The sequence below is a fragment of the Enhydra lutris genome, unplaced genomic scaffold, assembly GCF_002288905.1.
Source record: "Enhydra lutris kenyoni isolate GAN:26980312 unplaced genomic scaffold, ASM228890v2 scaffoldscaffold9, whole genome shotgun sequence".
NCBI lineage: Eukaryota > Metazoa > Chordata > Mammalia > Carnivora > Mustelidae > Enhydra > Enhydra lutris.
Window position 1 is genome coordinate 8123466 of NW_019154093.1, and position 18643 is coordinate 8142108.

General features: G+C 44.5%; 1 protein-coding gene across 2 annotated transcripts in view; it reads right to left on the minus strand.

The window, feature by feature from the left end:
* Positions 1-18643, minus strand: part of LOC111143191 (glutamate ionotropic receptor kainate type subunit 3) — a 219547-nt gene that overhangs the window by 78554 nt on the left and 122350 nt on the right. For both annotated transcript variants that reach the window (XM_022496724.1, XM_022496723.1), the window contains exon 2: positions 9245-9421. In XM_022496724.1, the coding sequence (XP_022352432.1) occupies positions 9245-9421 (177 nt within the window). The remainder of the gene's footprint in view (positions 1-9244; positions 9422-18643) is intronic.

Here is an 18643-nt window from a genome sequence, read left to right on the forward strand (position 1 = left end):
AGGGCAAACCCCGATAGGCACAGCAGAGATTTGTTTATTTATTTATTTTTAAAATTTTATTTATTTTTTTGACACAGAGAGAGAGATCACAAGTAGGCAGAGAGGCAGGCAGAGAGAAATAGGAGGAAGCAGGCTGCTTGCTGAGCAGAGAGCCCGATGTGGGGCTTGATCCCAGGACCCTGGGATCATGACCTGAGCAGAAGGCAGAGGCTTTAACCCACTGAGCCACCCAGGCGCCCACAGCAGAGATTTAAATGAGCAGCCCCAGACAGCTGGGGCTCCAAGGGCAGGCACAGGCTCATGTAAGGATTGTGCCTAAAAGATCCTTAAAGTAGGACCTTTCTGGGGGCAGTCAGGGGAAGGACTCCCCAGGAGCTCTCGCCCTTTCTTCTGGCAACTCTGATTTTCCTTCAGGCTCCCACCTCTCCCACGCCCTGGCTGTGAGGGCTAGAGCATGCCTTAGAAACAGGCCTTCTTCAGGTCCCAGACACTGGGTTGGAGGACGGTCATGTGACCAGTCAGAGCCAATGGGGAGCCACGGGACCTCGCACCCAGAAGGTAGGACTCTCTCTCTGCAAGGGGACGTGGAAATAAGATCAGGAGCTGCGATAACCACCCTGTGCTCCCAAAGAAAGTGCAGTGCTTGTCTGAGAACAGAGTCAGTAGGCAGGTGAGCAGAGTCAAAGGGGAGGAAGAAATAAGAACCCCTGGTCAAGTGCAACCTTGGACCTTGGGTACGTGAACCAGTATGTTCTCTTTTTGCTTAAGCCACGTAGGATTTGGTGTTTTGTCCCTCGCAACCAGAGGAGCCCTAACTGATCTATCCATAGAGCGTCCACAAACTCACCAGCCTGTGGCCGTGAGAATGGTGCCACGTGCACACTTATGAACGTATGGTGCATGTAGAAGGAGGCAAGACATCGCCTAAGCATTGAGGGGCAATGGATTTAGACACATCCTGGCTGCCCCAAGGGCCTCTGGGAATGACCTACTGGTCTCAGGCCACCCCTAAGATTTGCAGGGCCCCAGACCAGTCTCCAAATGGAGGCCCACATATCATATGGCTAAATATTTAAGCACTATAAGCCAAGCTAACAAATTGTTATATAAAACACACCCTTTCCTCCTACCCTAACAAACACACTTCTCTAGCAACCTAGAAAATCAGGTGGGCATGGAGACTTCCCATACACAGAGATGTGGGGAAGGGTGGCACCAGCTCAAGCTTGCCCCCCTCTTTTACTGCTGGCTCGCCCTAATCCATAAGAAGGACCTTGTTCTCCGTGTGGATACCCCACTCCTATGTCCGAGCTCTGTCAATACCCCTACAAACAGCTGCCCTTTGCTCACCCCTGGAAAGGGCCTAGGAGTGTGCCCCTGGCAGTATGGCTCTCCCTCTGGAGAAGAGCCCAGGGAAGAGGCTCATGCAGGCCTAGAGGTGGGCTCAGGGCCAACTGGGTAGGAAATTCAGGGTTCTAGATACTTGAAGCAAAGGCTAAAATGGCAGGGCACAGGCTCCTGGTAAGCAAGTGCCCTTCATCCCACTGACCCTTTGTCCTGGGAGGAGATACTGACCAGGAGAGAGCAAGGGCAGCCCCCTGCCCAAAGCACAGACCCAGAGAAAGGGGCCCTCTTGCCTGGGCTAATGGTGGTCCCAGTGGATGCAGAGATGTGGAGTGGTTTTCAGTTGATCAGAATGGGTGGTCTTTAGTGTATTTTCTCCTCTTCCTTGACCCTCCAACCTCTCCTCCCTTACTGCCTCCTGGGACCAGGAGAAAATATAGACAGTATTTTCCCTGAAATTTGTACTTCCCTCAAGAACACCAGAGAATGCCACTTGTGCTTTGGGTGAAAGATATAGCACTCTTGGTGGGGGGAAGCTAGTTATTGTCAGGAGGCTGCTGGAGCCACATGGAACATGCGCCAGGACAACCATGTATGGGAAGCCGCAAGACCAACATAGGGAACATCTCCTGGGTGACTGGGATTCCTTGTGGCCAATACCAAGTGCAGGAGAAGATGCCCAGTGGGGCACGTGGCAGCTCCCTGGTGCTCCTACAGCTGTAGGACTGGAGTCCAAGTCAGGGAAGTGCTGCTGTCCCCACTCTTGTCACCCTACAGTCAAAAAGCCTGGAGCAGCACTCCGTGTGGGATCAACCCCAGTGAAAATAAATGCTTCCAAAATAGGACCCTGGGTTTGTTGATAAATTGTCCCATTTCAGGAAGTCTTCTTTTAAGGGCCCTTGCCCCAAGGAGGCCAGGCCCTGACCTGTCCACTCACTGCTCATTCATGTTGCTTCCCTCTGGTCACTTTGTCCCCTGAGAGCAGGTGCTCCATGAGGAAGAGATCATGTGTGAGTTACTGTGTAGCCATGGAGGTTAGATAAAACATGAAGGAGATAGCAATAGTGAGTGATTGCTGTCCAGGCTTGGTCACTCCCCTCAAGCTGTGGACACTCTATAAAATCTGTAAGTTTCTCTCATGCACTATCTTCTAACCCTATTTTGAACCTTCTAGCTGTCCTCTGATATCCTTGGTTTCCATCCTTTGCCTCCTGTCTCTATCTTTTTCCTTTTCCTCTGGGACCCTCTGATGGATAACTTGGTCAAACGACTATTATGTTTCATTCCCTCCACTACCACTTTCAAGAATCTGCTTTTTGGATTTCCCCCTTTGATACTGCCTGGAAACAGGCAGGCAAATTCTTCCTATGCCCTCACCCCCACCCAGCCCAGCCTCTTAGATCATGGTCCCCTGCCTGGGTCCAAGGTCTAGGTATCCAGTTTGGCTGAGGCAAGGGAGAGTAGACCAAACACAAGTTACGGTTCTGCAGAGGATTATAAGGATGATCTTGAAGGAGGCAATTTTGATTTTGACATCAATTGTGAAGACAAAGTTAAAGGTGACCACAGTGATGGCGGTGAGGGTGAAGACCATACTATTGACGATCATGGCCATGGCACCGACAAAGATGGAACTGATGATAATGTTGACATTGTGGTATAATGGTGTGATGATGATGGGATTGATGATGGTAAAATGTCAATGTTTTGATGTAATAGCAATGGTGATGGTAGGAATAATGATGGTGATATGCACATTGATGAGAGAGGATGTAATAACAGTCTGATGGTGGTGACAGTAATTGCGGGATGATGTTGGTGTTGATGAGGCTGGTGATGATGATGAAGATTCTGGCACCATGACAATGGTGAGGATGAGGAAGATGATGATCACGGGGTGGGGATGTCGGCAAGGGTGTGATTGATGAGATTGGTGTCGATGAAGATGTCAGTGTCATGACTGCCCATGGTAGTAGGAAAGATGATAATGATGTTGGCACTGATGAAATTGGTGACGAAGATGTCAATGTCATGACTGACAATGGTAGTAGGAATGATGGCGATGATGTTGGCAATGATGAGACTGGTGATGAGGAAGCTGTGGGTGTATGGCAGTGATGGTGATGAAGACAGTAGTGACCGTGATGGTGGTGGTGATGGTGTGAAGAGTGGAGGTGATACCACTGTTGATGGTGACAACAGTAACTGGTGATGGTGCATTGGCATTGACAGTAGTGACAACGGTGGCGATAGGAGGATGATGGCCATGCTGAGGTTCATCCTACCAGAGATACAGTGATTATATCTCACGGCTGGGTGCCAGGAAGCACCTGTCCAATCACCTATTTCTTCTCTTTGGCCTCTCTCCTCATCCCTTTTTCTCCCCCCTCCATGTTCCTTCCATCTTCGGAAGCTCTTCCAGCCTGGAAGAGTGCTGCTGCCCCCGAGGGACCGGGGCAGGGGTTGCAGCAGCAGCAGCAGCAGCAGCAGCAGCTTTATCTCCAGATGTTTCCAGGGCAGCAGCCAACTCTTGTTCTGGCAGCCCTGAGCACACACTGCGGTAATTACATTATTTGTAGCTTCAATTTGGAATCCATTTTCTGGTCATTTTACAGTAGCTCAATGGTTCGCAGTCATTGCAGGAGTCCACAGCCTGAATGCAGCCCCCCTCACCCCCTTTCCATGGCAATTGTAGTTATAGCAAAAATTACCCCAATCAATTTGTGTCTTAAAAGGAATTGAGCAGCCCAGAGAATAAGTGAAGGCAGAGGAGCCTGGGGAGTGCTGGGTCGATTCCAGGCCTGCTCTGGTCGGGCTTGGAAGAAAACACAGGCACTCTCTGGGTTGTTGGCTCAGACACCATTTGGCAGTCACTCATCTTTTAATTTCCTACAAAACAGTTAAAAATAAAGACAATAAGTGAAAGTCCCTTTGAATGGGGGAAAGGCCTCTTGGGCCTCCCGTGGAGGGAAGGACTAATTCGAGCGGAGCTGGTGGATGTGCCAGGCTCTGTGCACGGTGCCCACTCCCCTGACGTGGCCCAAGGTGGCTGGATCCAGCTGTGATGGCAGGATTAATCATTCTCATTGGGTTAATTAGAATTAAGCCCAAGGTCATCCCCCAGAAGAGCCCTAATGATGCTTCAGAGGAATACATTTACAAAAACCAAAGATCAAAAGAAAAATACAGATCATGGGAACAAGGGACTCCCCAAGGGATGGAGTGTGCCTAAGGGGGAAGCAGGATCCAACTGCAGAAATGCCTCCAGGGTCAGACAGCGGTGGTTCCAATGACAGCAGGGGTCTGTCTTGGGTATGGTATCTATAGGAGGGACATTAAGGGAAAATGATGGCAGAGAGGAGCCTCTTAAACTTTTTATATTGAGATGTAATATCATATAGTAAAGTGCATCAGTTTCAGGTACAGACTTCCATGAAATTTTACATATAATTGCATCCATGTAACTACTACTTGGATCAAAATATAAAACATTCCCAGCACCTAGGAAGGTTATCTCTTCCCCTTTCCAGTTAATATATGCTGCACACTCCTCCCTTTCCCAGAAGTGACCACTGTTTATTCACTCGACATTATGCCTATGAGGCTCATCCATGATGTTTTGTGTAGGGAGAATTTTTTTTTTTAAATTGTTAACTTAAATTCCATGAACAACTATACCCCAATCTATCCATTCTCCTGTCGATGAACCTTTAATTTATTTCCTGTAACATTCAGCTGTTATCAATAAAGTGGACAGGAACTCTCTTGCAGGCATATGTCTCACTTTAGTGGACACTTCCAAACTCCCCTGAGAAGTTCAACCAGTTTTCACTCTCACCAACACTGTGTAGAAAAAAATAAACCTCAACTCCTACCTCCCACTATACAGAGAAAATCAGTGTGAGACAGGTCCTAGAGCTAAACATGAAAGACAAAACAACAGAGCTTCTAGGACGTGGGAGCAAATCTTCATGACTCGAGGATAGACAAAAATAGAACACAAAGCTATTAACTGTAATGGAAAATATTGACAAATCAGACCTCCTTAAGTTAAGAACTTTGTTCCTCAAAAGATATTTCTAAGACAGTGGGAAGGCAAGCTCCCTTGTTGCAAATACAGGCAATGCGCAAGTCCCACAAAGGACTCCTACCTACCATATGTAAAAGACTCCTACAAGTCAATAAGAAAATGACAAGCAGCTCCATTTTAAAAATGGTTAAAAGGCTCAAAAATCACTCCAGGAAAGAGAAGATCTGAATGATCTATGAAAACTTGAAAATATGCTCAGGACCTCTGGTCACCAGGGAAATACAAAGTGAAACCACAATGAGATATCCACCACACGACCACCAGAAACAAAACTGACTTTATCAAGTGTTCATGATGGTGTCGACGGTTCCCCACTGCCGTGAGCCCTCCAGGGGGCTTGCTGCCAGGACTCTGGAAAGCCATCTGGCTGAACACATGACATCCTGTGACCTCATACTTCCACTCCTGCATGTCTACCCACCAAAAAACATTTGTGCATGTTTGTGCACCAAAAGATATCTACAAGAATGTTCATAGCAGCACTGCTTTCTGGGCCCAAATGGAAACAACTTGAAAGTCCAATGATACATTTTAGTTTAAAAATCGTGGTGTGGGACGCCTGGGTGGCTCAGTTGGTTGGGCAGCTGCCTTCGGCTCAGGTCATGATCCCAGCGTCCTGGGATCGAGTCCCACATCGGGCTCCTTGTTTGGCAGGGAGCCTGCTTCTCCCTCTGCCTCCATCTGCCAGAGCTCTCTCTCTCTCTCTCTCTCTCTCTCTCTCTCTCTGACAAATAAATAAAATCTTTAAAAAATTGTGGTGTATTAGTATAGTGGACCACTACACAACAATAAATAGATTCCTATTATATCCAATAACATAGATGAATCTCAAGGGTTTATTCTACACACTGCCAAAATGTACACACTGGTATTCTATTTATGTAAAGTTCAAAAACAGGCAGAGGAGCATATGTATGGCACTGGTAGTCAGAACAATGGTTCTTTAAGACAGCTGTGAAGAGGCAAAAAGACATAATATAGGAGAAGATGTGGAAGATAATCACATAATCACACACACACACACACGCATCCAGGGATCACAGTTTAAGAGGTGAAGACTTGACCTTGTCTGGGGACTTGGGGTGGGCTCCTCTGAAGACCTAGACAAGTAGCAGGGCAGGGGAGGGATAGGGAAGGGGCATCACAAAGAGAATAGCAAGTGCAAAAGCCCTGTGGTAGGAGAAAGCATGGCACCTGGAGGACCACAGGCAGGGCTAGAGCCCAGAGGCCAGACGTGGTTGGAAAGTCACATCTGGGCTGGACTGGACAGGTCCCCATGGGCTCTGATGATTTGGAGAAAGAACAACAGGACACACCAGCTGGAGTTTTAAGCAAACAAGTCAGGTGGTGGGGGATGAGGGGGTGTGGCTTTGGTCCCATGGCCCCGTCTGGCTGGACTTCCAAAACTGGATGTTTCTGTCCCAGATCTACTCACCCGCTACCTGGCAGTTCCACATCGCATGGAACTCTAAGTTCCCACTGGAGGAAGTACCTCAGAAGACTCTGGGGTTCTGCCCTGGGCTCACTGCTGGCTGGGGAAGGCCCCTGCGCTCACTCGCAAGTGTGCTACTGAAGAGTCGTCATATTATTTTAGTGACTTTTAGAAAAAATGGACAGAATACCCAGTCTAGCCCTTTGGGGTCATCGTGCCCACGTAAACCTCTGTTCTGATTCCAGGCGTTTGTTCTGTGTCCTCACCTTTTCACTGAGCATTTTTGGTTGAGTTCAGTCACTTTCTAGCTGGACGAGGCCAGGCAGAGGATGCCAGCAGGGGCTCTCAGTGGGGAGGTGGATAGCTGACTGTAAGTGCTGGCCATAAGGCATGCGGAGAGAGAGCTGAGAGGATGCGGGTAGAGAGGACAACAGGCCAGCATAAGGAGAAGGGTGATGGGCAAAGGATCACTCTCCGAGGCTAACAGGGTGGGGTTCTTCCAGTTTGTGTGCAGGCTGGCTCTGAGACTCAGGGAAGGGTCAGGGGTATTGTGCTCAATGTCAGGGATCCTGTGCCCTTCAGTTTACAAGGCATGGAGGAACAGGGCAGGTGAGAGAGGGACCAACTGTGGAGAAAGTACTTGTAGATGAGGCCCTGAACCTGATGGCTCAGTGGGTAGAGAGCAAACCAACCAAAGTAATAAGAGCAAAGTCAGTATAGTTACCTTGTACATGCCAGACACTGTTCTAGGCACTTCACAGAAATGGGTCCATTTTGTAGAAGAAAAAAAACTGAGGCACAAAAAACTGAGGTACAAGGTATATTGTTCAAGGTCACAACTAATATCAGAATGGACAAGGTGCAAGGCTAGGCAGTCTGGCTCCAAGCTCATGCTACACTGCTCTTCTATGCTAAGATGTTTACCCACAATGGGGTTTTGGAAAACTGAGCCACCCCCAGGAAGCACTTTGGCAGGTCTATACTTGGGAGTCCAGGAGACCTTGATTAGCTACTGGGAGCCCCTTAGAAAGACCAAGGGGATATTTTGGATGAGCCTCAGTCTACCCAACATGCATGAAGGACACTGTCATTAAGTTCAGCCGACAGGGGCCCTGAGTAATGTTGCTCAGACTCTCATGCCCCATTCTCACATCATTCATTCATTGTTTTATCCAATAAATATTTCAATGAGTAGTTACTACATACCAGTCTTTTAGATGCTAGGGTTTTATCAGTTAACAAGAAAGAGCCTTCCTTCCAGTAGTATTGGAGAGAAGGGGAAACACATCAAATACACAACATTATTTAACTACAAATTGTGGTACGTGTCTTGAAGAAGAAAAGCAAGGGGTTATGATGGCAAATTGTAGGAAAAATGACCTTGTCTTCCCTGGGAGTGAGATTCCTTAGGTCTGAGATTTTTAAATGGAGTTCCAGGGAACTCTAGGGATATATGGAAGCTATTTCTAGAGTTATCTGAGCCTCTAAATTAATTTCAATTAAATGTGTGTGTGTATAAGTTGTATTTTTAAAAGAGTAACGAAGGAGCATATGTGTATACTCAAATGTGCTATATGTCACCTTGGAAACTGCTAGCTCATTCAGGTACTGACAAGTTGCTTTTTTTTTCCCCCTGAGGATCTTGGAATAAAGTTCTCCCATCCTTTCTGTGCAGTCATTGGAGCTTATTGTATATGTATCACTAATAAAGAAGGATGCAACCCGACATTTGTTTTGTTTTATTTTGTAAAATTCAGGTGTGGGGAAAACTGACTGGATTTAGTAAAGCTTATTTTTTATGACTCACAATTTTCCTGCTATCGTGCAGCTAAAACAAAATATGGAAATGTACTGAATGCTGAGGCTAATGTCAAACTTCAAGTGTCATCCATAGACTCTGGGGTCAAACTGTGTGAGCCATAGAAGAAGCTTCTAGAAGAAGCCATAGAAGAAGCTTGTTTTTTAGTAAGTCTTTTTATGGCAACTTAGTGTTGCATATTTTAATTACTGATATTCTGGGTAGGATTTCAATGAAAGAAAAACAAGTTTGAAAATTCCAGCTTCAGTTCAAAGGTGTTGGGGATATGGGCTGACCTCTACATTTCTACCTCTTCAGCCCCATCTCAGGCCTCATTCTCTACCTCCTCCCATGGCCCCTCATTCCCTCATGGCACCTGCCAGTGAAATTCCTGGTGGAGAGCCTGGGGAATGACACAGCCTAAGCTGAAATGGAAATGAAGCAGATTCCCAAACCAGGAGACATAGACTCTGAGCCTCAAGCCCACCAAAAGCTGGAACCCGGCATCAGGACCCTGGACAGCAAACAAGGCTGCCTCTGTCCCCACCCTGAAACATAACAGTCAAGACTGCATACTCACCCTTCTTGGTGGCCTCAAAGCTATCATGAAAGTGAATCCTCTGGATGTCATAGGTCAAGGTTGTGTTGGGCAGCAGAGTCCTGTTCCTGTTGATGATGTTGGCAGAAAATCGAAAGGCATGCTCCTCAGCATTCATGACCTGGGCATTGGGGCCATCTGAATACTCGAAGATTCCTCCTGTAAGAGATGGGTAAAATCGTGTGTGCTGCAGAAGGGGAAGGGCATGTTAACAAAGATGCTTGGCTCGAAGGTTTTATGGACAAGATTCCCCCCGCCAAAAGTGTTCAATGTTATCCTAGATAATTCCATGCATAGAAATTGACTAGAGCATAAGAAATACAAAGATCCTCCTAGTTTATTTCACTCAGCCAGCAACAGAGACTGACACCACAGACTGACAAACAGCCAAATAAAATGACCAACTTAGTAATATTGCTATGAAAATTCCCAATAGAGTGCTGGCAAGTAGAATCTATTAGAATATTACCGGGAAAACATACCATGACCAGGTATAGTTATGTTCAATATAAAGAAAGGGAGGTTCAACATAAATCTATGAATATCATTCCATCAATAGCTCAAAGGAAAAAAATAACATATGATCAACTCACAAGATGTAAAAAGGCATCTGATAAAATCCAAAATCCACTGATGTTAAGAATGCTTAATAAACTAGCACCAGAAAAGTTACTACCTTGAAGCATCTTTAGCTCAAATCTGCCTTCAATATCACACTAACGGTAAACACTAGAGACATTCTCATTAAAGAGATAAAGGAGGGGTAAAGATTCACACCACACCATTAACCAACAAAACAAGAAAGAAAAAGAATTTAGAGACACACCTCTTGGAAGGAAAAAAAAAATCTTGCAAATTATATAAATATTTTCCTGCAAAACCTTAATCCCCAAACACAAAAACTAGTTAAGAAGTAGCAGGAGCAGGGCACCTGGGTGGCTCAGAGGGTTAAAGCCTCTGCCTTCAGCTCAGGTCATGGTCTCAGGGTTCTGGAATCGAGCCCCGCATCGGGCTCTCTGCTCAGCAGGGAACCTGCTCCCTCCTCTCTCTCTGCCTGCCTCTCTGCCTACTTGTGATCTCTCTGTCAAATAAATAAATAAAATCTTTAAAAAAAAAAAAAAGAAGTAGCAGGAGCAGGAGGGTCGAGTTAAATAACCAGTTAGCACAAATTAATACCATTTCTTTATATCAGCAACAACTGTAAGAAAACTTAATGGTAAAAGATCTCCTTTCTAAGATCAACAAAAATATTACACAATGATTAAGAAAACAAATAAGAAGCGAGCAATCTCAGCATTGAAAATGACAAAAACTGGGGTGCCTGGGTGGCTCAGTGAGTTAAAGCCTCTGCCTTCGGCTCAGGTCATGATCTCAGGGTCCTGGGGTAGAGCCCCACATCAGGCTCTCTGCTCAGCAGGGAGCCTGCTTCTTCCCCCCTCTCTCTCTGACTACTTGTGATCTGTCTGTCAAATAAATAAATAAAATCTTTAAAAAAAAAAAAGAAAATGACAAAAACACTACAAGGGAGGGATGTAGCAGCAGACTTCGATGAGGAGACATGGCATGGTCCATGACAGTTAGGCTCAAGAATAGAGGTGTCAGTTTATTCCAAATTAATTTTTCAGTTTAATGCAATTCCAATCAGAATCACAGAAGGGTTTTTTCTTTTACTGGACAAGATGACTCTAAAATGCATCAGGAAGACTAACCAGGAGACAGCAGCCTAAAGAGATGACAGGTGATCTGCACTGCCGGATTTAAAAAGCATTATAAAAGCCAAAATAATTAAAAACATGTCCTAATGGCATAGGAAAATGCAGACAGATCAATGGGATAAGATAAAAAGCCCCCAGAAAGAGATTCAAGTAGAGATAAGTATTTAAGACATGACAAAGGTGGCTGTTTCCAATTAGTAGGTAAAATATAAATTATTCATTAATTGAGCTGAGACAATTATTCAATTATTTGGGAGAAATTTAAGTTAGATTCCAATCTTAAACCGTATATCAAAATAAGTTCCAAATGGATTAAAGATTAAAGAGCAAGAAATTAAGGGAAGGAAGGAGGAAAAAAAAAACAGTATAAAGGTACCAAAAAAGAAGGTGTACGTGAATATTATACAATATTGAGGTGGAAGAGCTCCTTCTAGGCATTATAATAAAGTCAGAAACCAAAGAAGAGATGCTGATAACACCACAGAAATAATATATATCAAGTAATAATATATCAAAACTCTCATGAACAAAATTAAATGGCAAACATCAAACTTGGAAAAATATTTATAACATATTTGGCAGTATAAAAGTTGATGTTTTTATTTTATAAAAATAAACACTAAAAAGTCAACAAAAAACCACAAATACTCCAAGAGCAAAATGTGCAAAGGGTAAGCATGGGCATTTTGCTAAAGAAAAAATAATACAAAGCAGCTATTAACATATGAAGAAATGTGTGTCTCCCTAAAAATCAAATAAACTCCATTTCAGTCAACAGTGAGATACCACGTCTTGCCTGTCCCACTGGCAAACATAAAATAACTTAAGACACCCAGGTTTGGGGGCACCTGGGTGGCTCAGTGGGTTAAGCCTCTGCCTTCAGCTCAGGTCATGATCTCAGGATCCTGGGATCGAGTCCCACATCGGGCTCTCTGCTCCACAGGGAGCCTGCTTCCTTCTCTCTCTCTCTCTCTCTCTGTTTGCCTCTCTGCCCACTTGTGATCTCTCTCTGTCAAATAAATAAAATCTTTAAAAAAAAAAAAAAAAGACACCCAGGTTTGCTGAGGGCGTTTGGAAACAGACACTTGCTTGACTGTTGATGGAAGTGGCAACTGGTATACCTCCCCTTCCTGGTGGCCATCAGCAAATACCAGAAGCTTTAAAAATGCTTAGGTCTTTAATTCAATATTTCTCCTTGATTCAATACTTCTGTTTCTAGGAATTGACTCTGATAGCAACAATGGACACACCGATCACGTATGGAGAGGAGGATCTAGGGATGTCCAACACCAGAGAAGGAGTCCATAAACTGTAATAAGCTATATATTTCCATGTAATAGCAAAAATTTAATGATTTGGGAAATACCCACGACATATTTTTAAGTGAAAAACAAAGGTTATAAAGTTGGAGATGCAGTGCAATTCCACGTTAGAAGAGGGAGAACAGAAGGAAGATAAGGAGGAATCTATACCATTGACTGAAAAATAGGAGGGGTTTCTAAACAACACAAGCGAACAGTCCTATGTGGTAGATTTCTTATTTCGTTCTCTGTGCTTACTCTTTATTTTCCAAATGAAGCTTTATGTTAACGTCTTTACTCTTTTAAAAAATCGACTTCATGGCAGTATTATTTATGCTAAGAAATTCCACAAAATGCATCTTGTTTTAAGTGTACAATGATTTTTGGATAAATTTATGGCATTGTGTGACCATCATTACAATTCTGAACATTCCCGTCACCCCAGAGAGATCCCTTGAGCCTGTTTACGGTCAATCACGGTTTTCAGCCCCAGCCCCGGGCAACCACTAATTTACTTTCTGTCTCTAGAGATTTATCTTTTCTGGACATTTCATATAAATGGAATCATGCAGTAGGTGGTCTTTGGGTCCTTTTGCTTAGCACATTTTTTAGCTTTATCCACATTGTAGCACATCTCAGTGCTTCATTCCTTTTTAACTGTTAAATAATAGTACTTTCTACAGCATTTTATTTACCCATTCACCACCCAGTTAATGGGTATTTGGGTTGTTTCCACCATTAAGAAATTTTTTTAAGTGAGTATTTTAAAAAGTGAACAAATCAATGTGCCCCCCAACCCAGTACTCCAGCAGGCTTACAATCTGTAACACGTAGTGTGCACGCATGGGAGTCTGCGTGGGTGTGCATACACAGGCTGGGAAAGCACATATAACAGGATGAGAAGAATACATCCCAAAATGTCAAGAGGGCTTCTCTCTGAGTGGCAAGATTATGGGAGACTTTAATTTCCTTCTTTGTGTTTTTCTGTATTTTCCAAAAGTTCTGCAGCGAACATGTGTTCTATTTCTAATCAGAAGAGCCATCGTGTGATGGTGTGTATGTGTTTAAAGGAAAATAAATGATCAAAATACCATATGATCCAGTAATTCTAGGGATTTTAATTTACTGCTCGGGATTTAGCATTTCTAGGGATATAAATTTAGAATAACTTAGAGACACATAAACACATTTATGTCAAAGGATATTCTTGACATAATATTGAAAAAATAGAAACAACTGAATGTCCCAAAGTAGGAGACTATTTGATGTATTAAAAGCCATCCATATGGCAGAACAACTTGCAGGCATTAAAGAGTGAGGGTACAGGATGGTATGACATGGTATCTGGGATTTGCTTCAAAATCATAGGGGAGGGGTAGTTGTGAAGGGGATACAAATAGGTCTGGAAAGGTCATGGGTTCCTGGTTGCTGGGGCCAGGTGGTGGGTACACAGGGATCCATTATACCATTTTCCCTAAATGGATATGGCAGACATCCTCCGTAATAAAATATTATTTAAAATCATTGTATAAATAAGACAAAATGAACAAATCATGGTAGTGCAAGCAGAAAAGAGACACAATATTATTTGCAGACGCTTATTACTGTTTTCTTAACAACTCAAGAGAATCAGTTGGAAACCTACTAGAAGCCAGACAGCTCCTCAAAGAGCCAGCATACAAATACAGAAAAAATGTACAGCCTTCCTATACAACAGCAATAAACAGTGAGAAATTATAAGGAAACAGAGAGACCCTATTCACAAAGGCAACAATGAAAAAAATAAAATACTTTAAAATAAATGTGCAATTCTTATATCAAGGAAACTACAAAACTTTACTGGAGGACATAAAAGGAGGCTTGAATAAATGGAGAGACATAACTTTCTCCTGGAAGAGAAGGCTCAATATTGTAAAGATGTCAGTTCTCCTCAAATTAATTTATATATTTAATGCAATTCCAATTAAAATCAAAAAGGACATACCAGAAGGGCATACACCAAAATGTTAACAGAGGTTCTTTCTAGAAAGTAAAAAAGATAATGGATTGCTTTGCTTAGTGCTTTTTTCCTCAAGTCCTCTGCACTGAGCAAGAGCTTTGGTAATAAGGAAAAAAGCTTTTAAAAAATGCTCTTAAGGAATACCTAATGATACAGAAAATGCCCCAAATGCCCCCAACAAAGCAACAAAATTATATTACAGTTTGAATTCTATTTATCAAACTGAAAACACATTATCTATATCTATAGAAAAAAGACTGGAAAGATTTGTACCAACATTTGACCAATGAGTATTTCTGGATAGAAGGGGTTTATGGATATTCTAGCTTGTTCCTTGTATTATCTTGATTTTTCCAGGTTACTTACAATAAATATGCATTCTTTTTATTATTTTAAAATGTAAAAACAAAAAAAAATTATTCAAGGGAGCCTGGGAAGAAGTGTAGTCATTACAGATCTCCAGCCTAAAAAGGGTCAAAGGTCAGGGGACAAGGAGACATTTCCAAGGGTACTCCTTCCCGGCCTCTCACATCTTGGCAGTTGGGCTACAAAGGAGCGGGGCTGATAGCTCACTAGGGGACACATCTCAGGCACTGAGATCCCAGCCTGGGGGGTATGCCATTCAGTTCCATAAACACCCACCGATCTCTGCCACATTCCAACATGCCACTGAGTCCTAGCACATCAAGAAAACTTAACATCAGGCTTCTGCCCCACAGGAAAGCTCGGGCAACCACACGCAGACAATAACCAGCCAATGTGCGGGGCTCAGCTGTTGGACGCAAAAACGGAAATGTTCCCAACTCAGATTCTGATGACGATTATGCCTCAGTCTGAGCCCTAGCCCTTTCCACTGGGGAAGTTACTCAATCTCTCTGAGACTCAGTTTCTGCATCTGCAAAATGGGGCACCTACTTCCAAGGGTTGACCATTGCAAGGAAGAAAGAAAACAATGTAATGAAATGCATGTCATGTGGTGAGAGCTTAATTCATGACAATTCTTAAAAGAATGCCATTTAGAAGAACAAAATCAATTTTAAACTTCTCTGTTCTAGGCCAGTGGTCGACAAGCTTTTTCTGGAAAGGACAAGACAGTAAATATTTTGGCTTTGTGGACCAGATGGGTTTACTTAACTCTTCCTTCGGAATGTGAAAGTGATAGACAATGGATTTGCAAACAAGTAGAGCTGCGTTTCAATAAAACTTTACTTACAAAAACAGGGGCCAGCTGGATGGGGCCAGTGGGCTGCAGTCCATCCCCTCTTCTAGGGGAAGGGCAGCCTTTATCTTAAAGGGAAAAGTCTCGGAGGGCCTGGAGAAGGTAAGACTATGATAGTACTAACCTGCTGTGCAAAGGATCCCAAGATGTGATGTTGAGTTTTGAATGGGGAGGAGGGGAGAAGGGCCTAAAAGGAAGGCAACAGCTAGGACGTGCACCCAAAAAGGGAGAAAGGAGGAGACGATGACTCATGGCCAAGGGTGGATGAGGCTGGTACGAAATCCTCCATGGCAGGAAGGGGCTAGGTTAGCACAGTGGTGCCCAGTGCTTCCTTTCCAGTGAGCCTGCACTGATCTGTCACCTCCCTTCCTTACAGGATACCTGACCCTGAGTAAATTCGGCCACAGAAAATGGACATCAGATTGTGCTCTTTGGGGAAAGTGAGGGCAGGGTCCAGCACAGGGTGAACTGGGGCAGAAAGAAGATAAGAGGTGCAGGAGGTGGGATGAGAGAGAAGACAAGTCAGAATAAGCAGAGATTCAGAGAAACTGGAAACCCAGGAACAGTGTCAGAGATGCTGCCAGGAAGAGACTGCCCCTCCCCCACTCCCAAACCCAGTGCAAGGATAGGCATCATTCTACTTGAACATGTCAAGGGCCAGGTGACCCCAAACATTTCAGTGTCTTGGGACACCCCAGCAACAAATATTTGGGTGAACATAGAGGTTCAGAGAGTGGGTTCTGGAAGCAGCAGAACTGGGTTTGAACCTTCCATACATAGGTTGCACTTTTCTCTAGAGAATTGTTCTCAGCTGAAGGAAGACACCTTGCCCAGAAGGTTAGCCCACTCACTTTGACCCTGGGGGCAGTCTGCAGTCACTGATGACTCATGCACACTGGGGCTCAAAAGGGTGGTACCCTGGCCTCTGGGATGCATGCATGCCCCAGAGCCCCCCTAGCACCTCCATGCTGTATCAGGCAAATCCAGATCTCATCCAAGGTGGCATCTTTGCCTACCCTGTCCCTGTCTCTACCCTGCTTTGCTTATTTGCTGACAGGGTTTTCCTAAAGAACTCTCTTCCCCTCTATGAACCTTGTGTATCTCAATCCCTGCCTCAGGCTCTGCATCTGGGAGACCTAACCTAAGATGGGAGTGGCATGACTCCAGGGGAAGTATCAATCACACTATCTTTTCATGCTTTTGAAGGAAGGGAAAGGGAGCAGTGAACCTCCCTAATTGGCAAACTGTCAACGGTTCTTCTACCTTCTCCCTCCTACCTCTTGACCCCTTTCCCTTTTGTGCAGGGGTCTGTACAGATCCAGAACCTTTGGAAGCTCCAGGTCTGATGGGCTAGGGTTCTGATTCATGGAAGAAAAACTGCTTTGGGTCTTGGTTTCCAGAGGGAGCACCCCGCCCCACTTAGAGACAGTTCCCCCACTCAATTGGCTCCTCTCCGTTTTCTCCCTTCCCATACATTCCTCATGATCGTTATTTAAAGAGGCTAATAAGTAGGTTGGCACTGTTGATTAATGCATAATCTTAATCATGATTGCATAGTATAATTGGCATTAATTTGAAGAGCCAGTTCATTATGAAAATAATTGTCACTGCTTTCTGCTTTAATAAAATGGAGCAGAGACACCAGGGCTGCGGAAGAACTGGGGTGGGTTGTGTGTATGTGTGTGAGAGAGAGAGAGGGAGGGAGAGAGAGAATTAAGTCCCAGAAGATGTAAGCAGGGGTGGGGCACAGCTGGAACAGGAACATTTTCTTCAAACAAAATCTTGAGTGGAAGTCCACTGGGTAAAAATAATAATAATAATAATAATAATAATAATAATAATAAACTGATGTGTCAGGGATGATGTTGAGTGCTTTCCACACTCTTCATTGAATACTCACAGAACCTCTACAAACCCATTAGCTAGAAAGTATTGTTGTCCCATTTCACATAAGAGAAAACTGAGGCCCAGGGAGGTTCGGGATGCTGTTATAACTACTCCATAGTAGATTCCCTTCTGCAACCAAAGCCAGCTTGTTAGAGTTAATTGTGAAATTTTCAAAGTGAGCCAGCAGCTTGAAATCAGCCACGGTGAGAGTATTTACACCACAGAAATAAGCAGATACTGCAAATTAGGGCTTTTTTCCCTAGAAAGTGTGTTTAACCAGCATACCGCTGCCCAAGCTTCTTTCTACCATCTGGGCACTTAGAGACTTGACAGCATGATTCCTGAGAAGGCTCTGTAAGCCTCCAGGGCTCCAGCAAGCACAGCGCAAAAACCACTAGTTCAAACCTCCCCTGATCTCCGGGGTGATACTGAGGGCCAGGGGTTGGGGAAGGAGGGATTGAATTAGTTGTGCCAACCAGAACCAACCTGCTTCTTGCTCCCTCTACCATGATGTGCTGTTGTATGTTTTGAGAAAAATTCTGAATACCTTAAGCAAAAATGCCCTCTTTTTTTTTAGAAGTAGGTTCCACGCCCAGTGTGGGGCCCAACAGGGGACCCGACCGAACTCATGACCCTGAGATTTAGACCTGAGCTGAGATCAAGAAGAGTCAGACACTTAACTAACTGAGCCACCCAGATACCCCCTAGACACCCATATTTTTTTTTTAAAGATTTTATTTATTTATTTGACAGAGAGAGATCACAAGCAGGCAGAGAGGCAGGCAGAGAGAGAGGAGGAAGCAGGCTCCCTGCTGAGCAGAAAGCCCGATATGGGGCTCGATCCCAGGACTCCGAGATCATGACCTGAGCCGAAGGCAGCGGCTTAACCCACTGAGCCACCCAGGCGCCCCAAGACACCCATATTTTTAAAAATTCCTTTTTCTAGCTCTAGAAATGTGCCCCATGGTGGAATTTCCCTGTCTCCCAGGTGAGCCTAGGACCACCTGTGTGTGACCTCAGAAAACGGGAGGAAAGACTGTCCGGGCTGCTGGGCCAGGCCTCCTCCCTGCAACATTAAGGGCAAGGACCCTGGCGGTCCCCCCACCCCGCCACACACACACATTAGCCTCCCGTCGGATGGCCCTAGAGACACCCAGAGTTACAGGTCTTAGGGCAAGGACGGTAAAAGGCTGAGTCCCTTTGCTTAAGCCCACGACCTCACGACTGTCTAGGGCTGCTCTAGAGCCTGTTGAGCTTGTC